This window comes from Myotis brandtii, unplaced genomic scaffold (assembly GCF_000412655.1).
Source record: "Myotis brandtii unplaced genomic scaffold, ASM41265v1 scaffold298, whole genome shotgun sequence".
In the NCBI taxonomy this organism is placed as follows: domain Eukaryota; kingdom Metazoa; phylum Chordata; class Mammalia; order Chiroptera; family Vespertilionidae; genus Myotis; species Myotis brandtii.
Window position 1 is genome coordinate 2,749,889 of NW_005361391.1, and position 14,852 is coordinate 2,764,740.

Here is a 14,852-nt window from a genome sequence, read left to right on the forward strand (position 1 = left end):
AAAAAAAAAAGAAAAACAATGTTTTCTTAGTTAAAAGGTGAAAAAGTAATTAATTAAAAAAAAAAAGTAAAATAAAAATGTGCAGTAATGCAGGTGCTTCAGATCTTCTACTCTTCTTTTTGGCACGCCCGGAATTCAGGAGAATGTTGAATTTCCCTCTGATACACTGTTCCTCCGTGTTGTAAGCCACAGTCCTGATTTTAAGGCAGGCCGTATTGGTTCCCCTTACTGCTGTATTTGTATGTACAGAAGAGTCAGTTCGTGGCTCTGCCTCTGGGTGGCAGTGTGTCTGGATTGACCTCCAAGGCTTTAAGTCCTCTCTGACCAGGAGTTCTCTATTGTACCTGAACCAGCTCCGCCCAGAGCTGGTTCACCAGTCGCCACTCCCAGCTCTGTTTTCCAGGCTCCCCAAAAACAATCTTCCCCTACAAGCTCCGCTAGCGACCCCAACTGGGCAATCACATGCACTGGGGTCAACAATCAAACTCACAGATTTAAGAGGAAGTGTGTAAACAAGAGCCTGGGAGGCTGTGGGAACTCGCAGGGCTCCACCTTCCAGAACTCCGCGGAGTCTCAGAGCTGGTTTTTTAATCGTTACCCTGCTCTGTCTATTATGTCACAATTTTGAATTTGAGATTGTATTTGGTCATTTTGTTTTGAAAATTTCCTAAGTGCTTCACCTAAGCTTGATTTGCTCTGTTTGAAACCTCCCCTTTTCAATAGGATAAACAGTTTTAAAATATAAGTGATTTCCTGATAATCTTTATAAGAATTCTGTATACATGTATGAATATTGGCGAAAAACTCCAGTGTAATTTCTACATCCACAAATTGATGTTTTGGTAGATGTCACTAGATATTTCTTTGGAACTTCCAGTGAAATAATTATAGTATGAATAGTACATGAATAATATGTATTTTACCATGTTATGTCCCAAGACTGAAATTAAATATTTTTAGCGTGATATAATTCAAATAGTAATATTTCTAATTGCAGGGATTTTTTGCATTTTATTTATGAGAAATCATAATTTGAAAGCAAGCCAGTATACTTCTTAAGTACATAAAATTTGCCATAAAAGAGATCACTATAAAAATAGCATGCAGATGATGAACTGAGAAATACGTATAACTTTCCTATGACCAAACATCAAAGATATTATTTACTTAAGTCTTACTTTTCTTTTGTAATTAAACTGTTGTTACCACTCAACATTCAGGATCACATGATTTTGTGTATAATGTACTATTTTAATAGCATGAAACTATGCATGATTTAGACTGGCGTCTCTTAGTTACTCTGCTGAGTTTATGCAGAGTTTTTGCACATTTGTGCTTCTTTCCATCAGTGAAAATAGTATGACCATTTTGAAAAGCTGTTTATAAATGTCATTTCAATGTAATGTATTCCCATCCATTTAAATAGCCTAAATTTTAACTAGACATTTTGTTGTAGCCATCCATCAAAAACTAGAAGCGGATGGAACGGAAAAAGTAGAAGGATCCATGACGCAAAAACTGGAGAATGTTCTAAACAGTAAGTTTTGTTCTACTACCCAAAACTATTTATGGACTTTATAACAAGCTTTAATATAGTTCTTGGATTTGGTTTCACAGAACAAGGCAATAAGTTGCATTTTAGTACTTATTTCTAAATAATCATGATTTAATGAACATAAAGGGGAATAAAAACATTGAAAATGAATATCCTGGGTGGGTTTTTTTTGCATTTTATTTATGAGAAATTATAATTTGAAAACAAGCCAATATACTTCTTAATAAGTAAAATTTGCCAACATAAAAGAGATGACTATAAAAATAGCATCTTGAATTAAAGACAGAAAAGCACTGACTCAATAGCCAGGATTCTTATTGATCAAAAACCTGAAAAAGCATCTTCAAGTATCTACCATTGTTAATGCAAATAATACCAGCTACTAGAATAATAGATGCTATATGTCATTTATTTATACCTGACCCTTTTCCACAACAAATTTAAGGCAACTGCATAATTAAGAGTGTTTCTAACTCTGAGACATTTTGTAAAAATTGTAAGCCAGGAGAAATTGACACATGCGGAATTTGGAGATCTATCCACCTCCCTTTATGTCTTTTTTCTGATATACTAGCTCCCAGGTACTTATAATACTGATTTGGAAGAAACTCATCAGATGAATCAATTCCTATTTTAATATTGGTGACTTAAAAATAAATTATACTCTTTCATGCATATGGTAAACACTTGACAAGGAGCAGTAATGTCCAAAGGAATCTCCTTGTTTGTTAAAATAAGTATAGCCTATGATTTTCCCATAATAGGGTTAAGAGTAACTAAAGAAATTAAGAACCATCTCATCAAATTTTTAGTGATTCTATGAATGCAGAACTATGATATCAAGTTAGTTTTTGCACTTCTGGTTTAATTTATTTCCATGAGCACAGTTTACTGAGATTTTTTTGTAAATATCTGTTCATAAATCTGTGGATCTCTGATAAGAAAGTATTTTCTTCCTTCTAGACATAGAAATGTGTCATTCCTAATTTGACGTAGGCTTTCATTGGTAGTAGAATTTGAGTACTTAGATTTCCTCCTATATTTATGAGTTTAATGGGGCTTTAAATATTTTTCCCTCTGGTTGTTGTTATTATTATTTTGCCTTGAGATTTTGCCTTGTTTTTGTCTGGGAACCATGTCACCAACTTGGCTGAAATGAATATATTCTGAATTTAATCCAAATAAACATTTACTAGAGCTATTTCTATATTAGCATAGTTAGACATATTAAGGTCATGGAAGAACGTTGTTTTCACTATAGAAATTGTCAATGAACCATGATACCTGTAAAGAAAGTGAGATTTATTTCATTAGCTTTTCGAAGGTGATTTGTAGGGACAAGCTGACATAGTAAGTATATCATTGTTATCAGTAAAAGAAAATAGACACTTATAAGATTTTGAAAAAATTAAGATCCGTTTTAAGTGTTAGGTTTAGCATAGTGTGTTAGCATATATATTTTTTTTCTTTTAAGGAGTAGTTTAGGAAATTCTCCCTTCGGACTTGTGTAAAATTTGTAAGGGAAATCATTTTACTTCTATTCCTTTATAACCACAAACCTTTTTTAGAAATGTGTCATACTAACTTTCTACTGAAGTTTGTTCTTTTTGAATGAAGTTCTGCTTAGCATAAATGGTTACTTCTTTATAAGACTCTCTTTCAAGACTTTCTGGTATAAATTTTTTCTTAAAGTATATTCTTTATAATAGTACCTTTTTTCCAGAATCATTTTTATCAACTTGATGTTGATGTTTACTATCTTCTGATATAGTTTTGCTAATTCAATTTAACCAACATTTATTTAAGACTGGTTGTGTAGACATAACCCTGCTCAGTCCAGTGTGGGGTGCACAGCTGAAAGAGGCATGGCTCCAGCCTTGCAAACATGTTCTCCGTCTAGAGAGGTATGCCATAGTTACCCAAGACTTCAAAAGCTATGCAACTGGGGGATCAAAAGAACAATTATAGAACTACTACAGAATATTTAGTTTCTTTTCTTTGGAAAGGAAGGAAGGATTGATGAGTATGACCGTAGTGTAGTTTACTTAGATTATTATTAATGCTTTAATTTTGTGTATAATCATATATTAATCAATATGCATTTTTCTTGAGTTATTTTAAATGAAAGTTTTTAAAATTTGGGCAACTTTTCTCACTATAAATTAATTTTTAATGTATAATGTTAACTATAAGAAACTTAGTCCATTTTATTAAGAATTTACCAGTGCTGAAGCCTTTCATTGAAATTCTTTTATTTTCACTGACATGTGTTTCACAGATTTGCCTTTAACTTAAAAATTTTCTCTTGATTTCAAGCAAGTGATGAAGTGATGACTATTATTTATATCAAATTTGCATATCCAGTTCTATTTTTTTTTTTTTTTTACCTATTCCAAGAGTATAGAATAGGACTGTCCTATAGAACTTCTGTAAAGATGGAAATGTAGCTGTTGAGGATTTAAAATGTAGCTAGTATTACTGAGGAGTTGAAGTTTTAATTTTTTTAAAAAAATATATTTTATTGATTTTTTACAGAGAGGAAGGGAGAAGGATAGAGAGTTAGAAACATCGATGAGAGAGAATCATCGACCAGCTGCCTCCTGCACATCTCCTACTGGGGGTGTGCCCGCAACCAACGTTACATGCCCTTGACCGGAATCGAACCCGGGACCTTTCAGTCCGCAGGTCAACGCTCTATCCACTGAGCCAAACCGGTTTCGGCTGAAGTTTTAATTTTTATTTAACTTTAATTAATTTAAATTGGAATAGCCCCATGTGCCTAGTAGCTAGCTTGTTGGACAATGGGAGTATAGACAATGTCATATAAGTATTTGTAGTAGAAGCTATGGTAGTAATAGCTAAAACATTTGCAGTGTTCGGAAACATTCTATGTATATTTAGTCCTCATAATAACTCTGAGGTTTGTACTATTATCTCCCTTTTAGTGATGAAAAAAAACTGAAACCCAGAAAGATCGAATGAGTTACCTAATGTCATATAAGTAGTAAGTGGTAGAGTTGAGATTTATGTCTAGAAATCTGGCTCCAAATTTATACTTTAAACTACTGATTGACCTTGCTGTGCATGGTTTTGATACGCATGAATTGCTTGAATTTCAGTTACCACAGTCCAATTAAATACACCTGTTCCCCCAAAACACAGTTCAAATTTCAGTTACCACAATATATTTGCTATAATTGCATAAAGTACAAACTCAGTTGCTAGCTCTTCAAATGTGCAAGTGATCAGTGACCAATTTGTCTCTTCCAAGTCCATCAGTGACTGGTCACTGTACATGTGTTGTCAGTTCACATACAGATAGCAAAGTGGGCAGTTGTGTGGCCTCCTTGACTCCCAGAGATAAACTCACATTTTACTGAAATGGATATTAAAAGAGGGGGTTGGCTCACAAAGATGATGATGTTTCACAGGAAGCAATGCCTAAGGAACACTCAGAGATAATCTATGGCATTGAAAGTACAAAGGATAAACTTAGAAAGGAGTATGACAGGTTGTCAGTGCATAGAAAAGGTGCTTGATACATGCAAATTTTACGAAAAAAACGAGATGAGAAAGGCAGCATTCAGTTTCAGCTGCACAGTCATTTGTGCGGGACTGCACACCATACAGAGTAAGGCTTCTGCTGGCCAGTACCATCTCTCTAAGTAGAAAGAGTATTGAGCACTGATTCAGAGGCAGATTTTTAGTCCTTTCTCTATAAGCATTTATTGAGCACCTGTTAGTTCTATCCCAGGAATATGAAGATTAAACTTAGGCTTTACTTCTCAGACTGTATAGTCTAGTGGAAAATACAGTCAAAAATCAGGTGAATAGATTGTGGTGCGATCATCCTTTGCTGGTGGTAATCCTGGGGTACATCTGGAGTCTTCACAAGGGAGACCTAATTGAAAAGTGGAGTGGGGAGAATATCAGGGGAGGGTCACATGAGTTTTAAAAAAGTATTTGGAAGTAGCCAGGCCAGAAGAGGTTGGTGGGTGGGCAGCTAAGTGGATGCAGGTTGTCCCAGGCAGAGCAAACAGTGTGATGAAGGCACCGGTTTCAAAAAGGAGATGGACTGCATTCCTAGACCCAGGATCCAGCATGGCTGGTATGCAGAAGTGAGAGGTGAGGGTGCCAGATGGAAGAGTGTCTGCTCATGAGAAGCTTTCTACTGGGTTTGGGATTTGTCTTTATCCTGAACACTGAGCTATTGAAGGATTTTCAGTAAGGGAATGCTGTTAGAACTTTTCAAAGAACATAGTGCCCTTTGTATAGACAAAGAATTAGAAGGGAGCTAGACTAAGAGAAGCCCAGGTAGTAGGTACAGTTGTAAGAGTGAAGTGCTGAGGATTCTTAATTAAGGCAGAGGTGATGAAGGTAGAGTGAATGGCAGGTGGGAGATGTTAACGATAGGAGAAAGGCAGCATTCAGTCACTGTTTGAGGTGAAAAGAAGAAAAAGGAAGTAGTCAGTGATGAATTTCTGATATTTGGCCACAAATGGAGGAAGAAGGAGCAGGTTTGGGGCATGAGGAGAAAAGTAGAGAGGAAAAAATTCAGTTTGATTTATAACATGTTGAGTTTGAGACTCCTGAGGGTTGTACCCAATAATATCTTTTTCTCTCTCAGTACCTCCTAGCTATGCCACAATGAGCAAGTTGAAGAACCTCTCGGTGTTTTCAGTTGCCTGCACTATAAAATAGGGATAAATATAGTGCTTATCTTACAGGGACATGAGTAAATTTAAATGTATTGCAATTAATATATGTTTTTAGAATAAGAATTTAGAATAATTAATATAAACTTTTAAGACAAGCACCTAGCATAGAGTAAGTGCTAGATATTACATGTGTAGTATATGTTTATCTACCCACAAAGGCTTCTCCAAACTCCCTTTAGGTTATAAAGGACCCATAGATGCTAAAGTGTTTTTTTCTCCCTCCACGAGATCTTCATTTTTTTCCATTCCACTTCCTTAGCTCTTCCCAAAGACAGTTAAACTAAGGGGGTAAGAGTTGATTGTCCACCCAGTAATCTTTTCTCCACTGTCCTCTATGATGAAGCCTGACCAACCATCTGCCTAGACTCAGGGTCCTATTCCTGTGCTCCAAGCCCCCTAAAACTGATGTGCTTCTGATATTGTCCTTCTCAGCTCTGCTGTCCGGGTTCATTCAAAGGGAAATCTTCAGGGACTAAGTTGGTCCCATAGGGTGTCACAAGAAATGCTCTCATAGTTTCCCTTTAAATCAGTGAGGGCTGAATGATTGAACTGTCTCCCCCAGGAAAACAGGTATTCATCTTTGGAATTGCTCAGAATAAAGGACTTCTTTGTGATGGGCGAATTCATAAAAAAAATTATTGTACGTGTAGTTAAAATATGTGTAAAAGTTAGTTTTACACTAACAGACGTAACATAAGATATAGATTTGGGACTCAGCAGTGTAGAGATGGTAGTTCAATGAACAGGACTGAATAATTTCATCCTAAGTACTATGTGTAAAATTAATAGAAGAAAGCTAAGGACTTGAAACACTGAGGAATATCAGAGTAAAGTTTGTGAATAAGGAACTGATTTTTACTTGTTATAATGGTAATTGTTTAACAACTGGCATGCCAAAAAGGAAAAAGAAAACTAACCCTAATATTAGCATTTCCAATGTGCAAATTTTCCCATCATGTTTGATTTCAAGCTACCAACGTGACATTACTGAATGGGAGTTGAAAAGAGATGGGTAGTATGAGCCAACATCCCCTCTTTAAGATTCCATTCTGTGTACTTCATGTGGTGCTATATAATTCCAGTATCCGAAATGGCTCTGTAAACAAGCATTGACCATTGGTAATGATACTATTCATGTAATATCATTATGTTATACATGACAGCCTGTCTTACCATTTTTTGCTGTCTGTTTACAGAAACTGAGACACATACAATAAATATGTTGTTATGTCTCATTGTGGTCTTTGTTTTACTATGAATTTAAGTCTACATTTTTAAGTTACCTTAAATTACCAGATACTTTAATGTTTCCTAATCTCATTTAACTTGCCTAATCCTGGTATATATTGCGTGTGTGTGTGTGTGTGTGTGTGTGTGTGTGTGTTTGTGTATTTTGTGGGTAGGGCACTTTTTGCATCCTCCCCACAATCCCCTCAACTCACATCAAGCAGAGACCACAGGTTAAAAATCACTTCTGTGATATACTGTCTTAGGTGTCAGTGCCATAAAAAGGACCAATAAGTCACTTCAAAATAAGAGAAAGCATGTTTGCTTTAAACAGACATGCTTGAAATTGTAGGACAGCATTAGAATTACATGACTAGTTTTTCTATATGATAGTAGTTCCTGGCACAAAGAAAATTTTTTGTTTTTTGTTATTTTTTTTTCATTGTTAAAGATATAGGTGAATGGGAAGGAATGAGTTTGATTGGTTAGGGTGAAGTGCTGCAGTGACTTTTCTTCCCATCTTTTCCCCCAGCTTTATTGAACTGCAATTGACATGTAATATTGTATACAACATGCTGATTTGCTACACTTTTATATTGCAGTATGATTACTGCCTTAGCTTTAGCTAGCACCTCCATCATGTCACAGAATTCTGTTTCTTTTTTTTTGTGGTGAGAACATTTGAGATTTACTCATAGCAACTTTCAAGTATATAATACAATATTATTAACTAGATCCCCAGAACGTATTCATTTTCTTACTGGAAGTTTGTACTTTGATCAACATTTCTCCATTTCCCCTGCCCCCTAACCCTCAGCCCCTGGTAACCACCATTCTCCTCTCTGTTTCTATGAGTTCACCTATTTTAGAGTCTATTTTTAAGTTATACCATGAAGTATTTGTCTTTCTCTATATCTGACTTATTTAGTTCACTCTCATAATGTCTTGAAAGTCCATCCATGTTGTCCCATCTTACATTGAAGAAAATTTTATTGTTCAGTCAGCCCACTATAATGGTGGCAGCCACAGTGTTATTATAGCAGCATTGCTATTAGTTCTCGGGGTACATTTGTAACTGAGACAATGACAGCCACTCTCCAGGTAGCTTATGTTAAGAAAGGACCAATTTCCAGGTCTAGACTTGCCCAGGGCTGGTAGAATTAGATTTGTTCTATGGTTACACCCTGGATGTTCAAACCCCTGCCAGGTGCCTTAAAAGTTGGATGTATAGGTGAGGGTGTGTAGGATTGCTACAGCGGGGGATTGTTCTAAGATGGCTGACTAATTGGCTTATTTGTGGTGTCATTTGCGTGTGGACACTGCTGAGTTTAGTAGTTTCATTTTCTTTATTTTAAAAAAATGTTAATGTATTGAGGTAACATCGCTATATATAAAAGGCTAGTATGCAAAGTGTCCCCTCGAGAGTTCAACCATGAGACCAGAGTTCAATCGCTCGCTGTGATGTGTGCTGACCAGCAGGGGGCAGTGTGGAACATAGTGGGCGACTAGTGGCGGCTGCGGAGGGCTGAGGGAAGGAGGAGGTAGGGAGGCAGGGAGGCAGGGAGGCAGGGAACCTGATTGGCCCCGATCGCCAGCCAGGCCTAGGGACCTTACCCATGCATAAATTCCATGCACTAGGCCTCTAGTTGATTAATAACATTATGTAAATTTCAGGTGTACAACTTTATAATGCAACATTGTGTGTTTCCCATCCAGTTTCATTTTCTTAGTGGCTCTAGAGAACGAGACATAAAATGCATTTTGTGAACTGCTGGTAATTTTTATCAGCTTGCACAAATCTCGGTTTCACTGCTCTCATTTATTTTATTACTAGATATGATTGTCCAGTTATCAAAGAATTATGAACTCCCAATATTTTATTGTGAGTGCAGTAAAATTCATAACAGAATAAAAATTCATGGATGGAAATTATCTATAAATTAAGATTATAATTCACAATTTCTTTGTGTGCATAAATTAAAATTCTTCATATATATATATATACATTTCTGTATAGAAATTATAATTTACAATTTCTGCCTACAAATTTTTCTCTATAAAATGTTTATATTTTATTTAATTATTAGTGGATTTTCTACCTGTACTTGTTTTTCATGCTTTCTAGAGGAGTTAAAATTGTTAGTTTGTATCTTTTAATATCTTTAAAATAAGATGAGAAAAATCTAATTTTGAACTGTCATACTTTTTGCTGTAAATTTCTTCATTGTATATTAAAAAAGTGCTTAGGGATTTAGTATCCACAGCTCACATATAGGTAATCAACCTTTTAAAACTATTTAATCTCTTTCATATATCTATTCATTTAGCCTCAATTCATGAAGTTTATATTTTTATATGATAAATAATAATTTTCATTGAAGGAAAAAGTTTTAACTCTAATCAGATTTGGAATGTTCTTTTAACCACCAGCATGTGGTTTGGTGGCAAGAAGAGAGTATGTTTTCCTCATCGTATAGCAGAAATTTAGTATTGGACATTAAATAGAATGTGATGAAAGCAGCTATTTTGACAAAACAAAGTTTTTATATTAGGTTTTTATAATTTCAACAGAATTTAAACAATATTTAGATAAAACAATTATGTTACAAAGATGACTAACAGGATCAGCCCACCCACAGTGTGGAGTGGAGAATGTGGCATGCAAGCCACCCAGTGAGGCTGAGGTAATTTTTTCATCTTGCTTAAAGTATAGTCACTAGACCAGATAATGTAGAAACTTTTTATGTGCAATGATCAAACAGCTGAAAACACTTTATTCTTTTTCTCCCCTTGTGGCTAATTAAAAATAATTCGTAAGTTGAAAAAGCTTAACTATTTTTGAACACAGTAAATTTCACTTTAGATAAAGCAACTCTTTCATTACAGTGATTCATATAGTTTGAGGTCTTTTAGGTTAGTTTGTGTATAATATAAAAATTAGCTGATTTAAGAAATATTGATTAATGATATGTTAAAATTTGTCATTTTAATGTTTATGTAATTTTTTGTGCCTGCTATACAAAGAGGTAATTTTAGCAAGAAATAGGATTGGTTCTGAAATATTTCTTTTGAACACTTTTCTGTAAAATACTTTTCTTGTTTTGTGTATTACCACATATGTAGATATTGATTCCATGGAACTTAACTAGTGTACGTGAGTGTGCACATGTATATATGTGTGTGTTTTAACCTATTGTCTGAATTAATGAAGTATCCAACTGGCCTATAATTGCTATAAAATTTAGAAGAGTGACTAAAATAAAATATAGGTTCACATTGAAGAATTTATGTGAGCCTGGTAAATATGCTTATTTTTAATTGGATACAATTGTTAACATAAGAAAAGACTTAGTAGGCAAAATGGAAATTGTATTTTAGCAAACCATGAAAGATCTCCCTTATAGCTAATGTTTGAAAAAAAGTCTATTGAGTTTTAGTGTAAAGCTTCAATAACAATCTGACATTTTATTTCATTTGTCCAGTTATACTTTTCTAAATAAAATCAATTTTTATCTAAGTTTGAATTTTTTCTTTTAAAATAGGAGCAAGTAATACTGCAGATACATTATTTCAAGAAGTATTAGGTCGAAAGGACAAGGCAGATTCCACTAGAAATGCACTCAATGTCCTCCAGCGATTTAAATTTCTTTTCAACCTTCCTCTAAATATTGAAAGGAATATTCAAAAGGTAGAGTATGTATTTATATACTGATGGTTATAGATATCATAAATTTTAAAGTGTTGTTAAGATGTTTTTTATCTTAACCATATGTCTTCATTGTACTTTGCTGACAGTCTCCAAAATATTTTTTTTTATTTTAAAGGGTGATTATGATGTGGTCATTAATGACTATGAAAAGGCCAAGTCACTCTTTGGAAAAACAGAGGTGCAAGTTTTCAAGAAATGTAAGGCTTGTTATTGCTTTTAGATCTTCTCCTTTCCTTTCACAGAAAGAATGTGGGATGTATTCTGCAAAGAATGTTACATCCTTTTTAGTTTTTATTGATATGGTGATCTTTTTAAATGTAAAACTATTACCTCAAAAATAACATATGGCTTTTCTTACTAAGATGTAGTGAAAATGAGCAACCACAGCTATAGGATTGGTTAGACTTAGATGTTCTTTGCTACTTATTGACCATCATTATATTATTATTTTTCATTGGAAAGAGTCAATTATAGATATTTTTTAGAAATGGGAACCTACATTTTAATCTTCCCTCTTCAGAAAGAGTGATATATTTCTGAATTCTAACCCTACATTAAAGTAAACAAAACAACTTTTGAAATGATCTCTAATGCCAGGTACAGAAAATAAAACAATAAGAAAAGCCTAAAATACCCTATGGCAATGCCTTATCAACTAGGAGAAATATCACAGGGCTTTATTAACTTTGTAAATCCCAACTCCATAAGGACTCAGAAAACTTGATTTTATTTTTCTTATAGTTAATTTATATTAAGTTAAATGCACAGACAAATGCACACACCGCTGTAACCCACACCCCAGATAGAATGTTCTCATCTCTCCAGAATGTTCCCTTGAGCCTCTTCTCAATTCACCATTATAACCCTCAAGGCAGCCACTGTTCTACTGTCTGTAATGTGATCTTAAGTTTCCATCCTGTAAATCTTGTATATTTGTACCTTTTTAAAAATAGATTATGCTGAAGTAGAAACACGGATTGAAGCTTTAAGAGAATTACTTCTGGACAAATTGCTTGAGACACCATCGACCTTACATGACCAGAAACGTTATATAAGGTAAAATTTTTGCAAGGATTTTCACAAATCACATATATCTGTATAGTACTGGATATGTCATCTAACTCTTAAAGCTAATTTGGGGAAAATTAGGAGATTGATGAAATAATCAAAGGGAAAACATTTAGAAGTACCTACTGCAGAACACCAAAACTCTTTTGTATACTAATATATTTGCAAGTGCTTACTCTTTAAGGGCAAGAAAATTCTTCCTATGTATTTGGGGAAAGAAAAAGTAGCCTCATTGCTTAGTCACCTCTTCCTCCTGCTCAACAAGGGCTTACCTAATCTAGCAAAATGGTTGCACCAGGTGGGCACCCACAGGCCACAGGCAGGAGGAGTTCCCTGTATGAGGAAATTCTCCATACTACAAGAGTGGGCCATAGTTCAGCAGTAAAGAAAATTCTGAAAGGTTTTAGTGTTGAAAAGAAAGTCTGGAACTTAAAAAAAAATAGTAGCAGTAATATTGAAAATGATGGACATCACAGGGTATGACAAGAAGGCCATAGAAAGAAGCAGTGTAGCTTAATGGGAACTAGCTGTTCACTTTGGGTAACTTGAGTTTTCTTTATCATGGACATGTTAACACATCTTTGAAATGGACATGTTAACACAATCTATGTCTTAGTTGCAAAGATAATCAAGAATACATTTAAGAATTTAATATAGCACCAGGCACATAATACGTAGTCAATAAATTGTGTGTGTGTGTTTGTATGTTATATATATATATATATATATAGTGTTTATATCAGGATTTGGAGACAAAGCATATAAATTTAATCTGTTATATCCATAATTTAAAACTATAACTTTATTTTCTGCTGTCATATTTTGAATGTGACCTTTGTTCTCAGAATAAGCTATTATTTTTCAAACCAAATACCCTCTCTCTCAGTGAAGTTTATTGAATATTAGGTAGTTATAAAGTGATTATAGACTACATATTTTTATGCATTTGGCTGTTGTTAGTATGTGACCATTGAAAATAATTCCCAGGTCTGGAAAGATGGTCTGGTCTGAAAGCTGCTGCTTTGTTTTCACTTGTGGAAGTACAAGGGTCCACATGCAGTCCTCCTTGTTTCTAGTGATGCAGGAGCACAGTAGGAGTATAAGCCATTGTCATAGTCAGCATTGGTGTTGCCCAACAGGAAAGGGAAAGGAGACTTTTTGGAGTAGAGAATACTAAAATTGATTTCTGCCACTACCCCTCATCTGCAGTGTGCCCAGGCACCATGCTAGATGCGCTGTTTATCATTTCTAATCCTCCCAGCCACCACATTGGGGCATGTGTATTATACCTGGTATACTGGTTAGGAGACTGAGCTTCAGATAGTTTTTTTAATCTTCACCTGAGGATATGTCTGTTTTGTTTTGTTTTGTTTTTAATTGATTCTAGAGGGAGGAAGAGAGGGAGAGAGGAGAGGGAAAGGGGGGCGGGGAGCGAGAGAGAGAAACATTGATGTGAGAGAAACATCGATTAGTTGCCTCCCATATGCTTCCAACTGAGGATGGAACCCACAACCTAGATATGTTCCCCGACCAGGAATCAAACCCAAAGCCTTTTGGTGTATGGGACAACACTCCAACCAACTGAGCCACCCAGCCAGGGCACCTCAGATTTTATTGCTTTTTCAGCACACATGGCTAGTACTAGGACTCCTATATGTCTGCTTTCAGAGCCTATCTTTGCTTTTCTCTAGGCTATCTTCATAAGAAATAATGTATTTGGAAATTTTTTGGCTTGTAGAAATAAACTACACATCAGTTATCTAGGTACTTTTTTTTTTAAAAAAAACACATATAAAGAAACAGAGTTGTAGGAATGTTAATTGTCGTGTCCAGGATACAGTTGGTTAGTGTTTTGTCTGTGTTCTCTAATTATGCTTTGTATTTATTTTATTGTTGACATTTATTCTATTAAATTTGCTGATAGTGATGTGTTAAACGTATTGAGTATGATTTCTTTATCTAGTGAATTACTATATATAGATAACTAACAGTTCTTATGACTGGTTAACCTATTGAATAGCATTTAAAAGATGGTAGATATTTTTTAAAAAGATTCTTTTAAATGGTCTATTTAAATGCTTTCAACCTGTTACTTTAAAGGATAAAGAACAAGAATGTCAATAACAATGTCCAGTAGTTTGTTTATTTTTTAATCACTATTTTATTTTTGATGTTTTGAGAAGACATTGAGCATAGAACTGCTATTATTCTTTTTAATAATAACAGGATTCAGGTCAGATATCTGTTGGACTTTGGAATCTATGATGACAGGTACTATGAGTACCTCATGGGGTAGAGACAGCTTTATCATCAACAAAAATACATCTCTATTGGCTTTAATAATTGAAGTTATACATGATATGCATGATATGGGTGAAAATCAGATTATTACTGTATTGTCTTTTGTTTTCTATTTTATCTAATTAAAATAGATTTTTACTCCTTATTTTTACTCTTCTTATTCTGTCTTGATCTTCATTTTTTTAGCAAGAAGGAAAGTTGCATATACTTTTTCCCATGTCAGTATGAACCTATCCATGGTAATTGTTAAAAATTATGTCAGAATGGGGTTAAA

At 34.5% G+C, this 14,852-nt stretch overlaps 1 protein-coding gene across 6 annotated transcripts in view; it reads left to right on the forward strand.

Moving 5' to 3' along the window:
* EXOC2 (exocyst complex component 2) overlaps positions 1-14,852 on the forward strand; it is a 286,986-nt gene that overhangs the window by 159,222 nt on the left and 112,912 nt on the right. For all 6 annotated transcript variants that reach the window (XM_005869533.2, XM_014542312.1, XM_014542313.1 and 3 more), the window contains 4 exons: positions 1,457-1,537; positions 11,043-11,188; positions 11,325-11,406; positions 12,163-12,265. In XM_005869533.2, the coding sequence (XP_005869595.1) occupies positions 1,457-1,537; positions 11,043-11,188; positions 11,325-11,406; positions 12,163-12,265 (412 nt within the window). The remainder of the gene's footprint in view (positions 1-1,456; positions 1,538-11,042; positions 11,189-11,324; positions 11,407-12,162; positions 12,266-14,852) is intronic.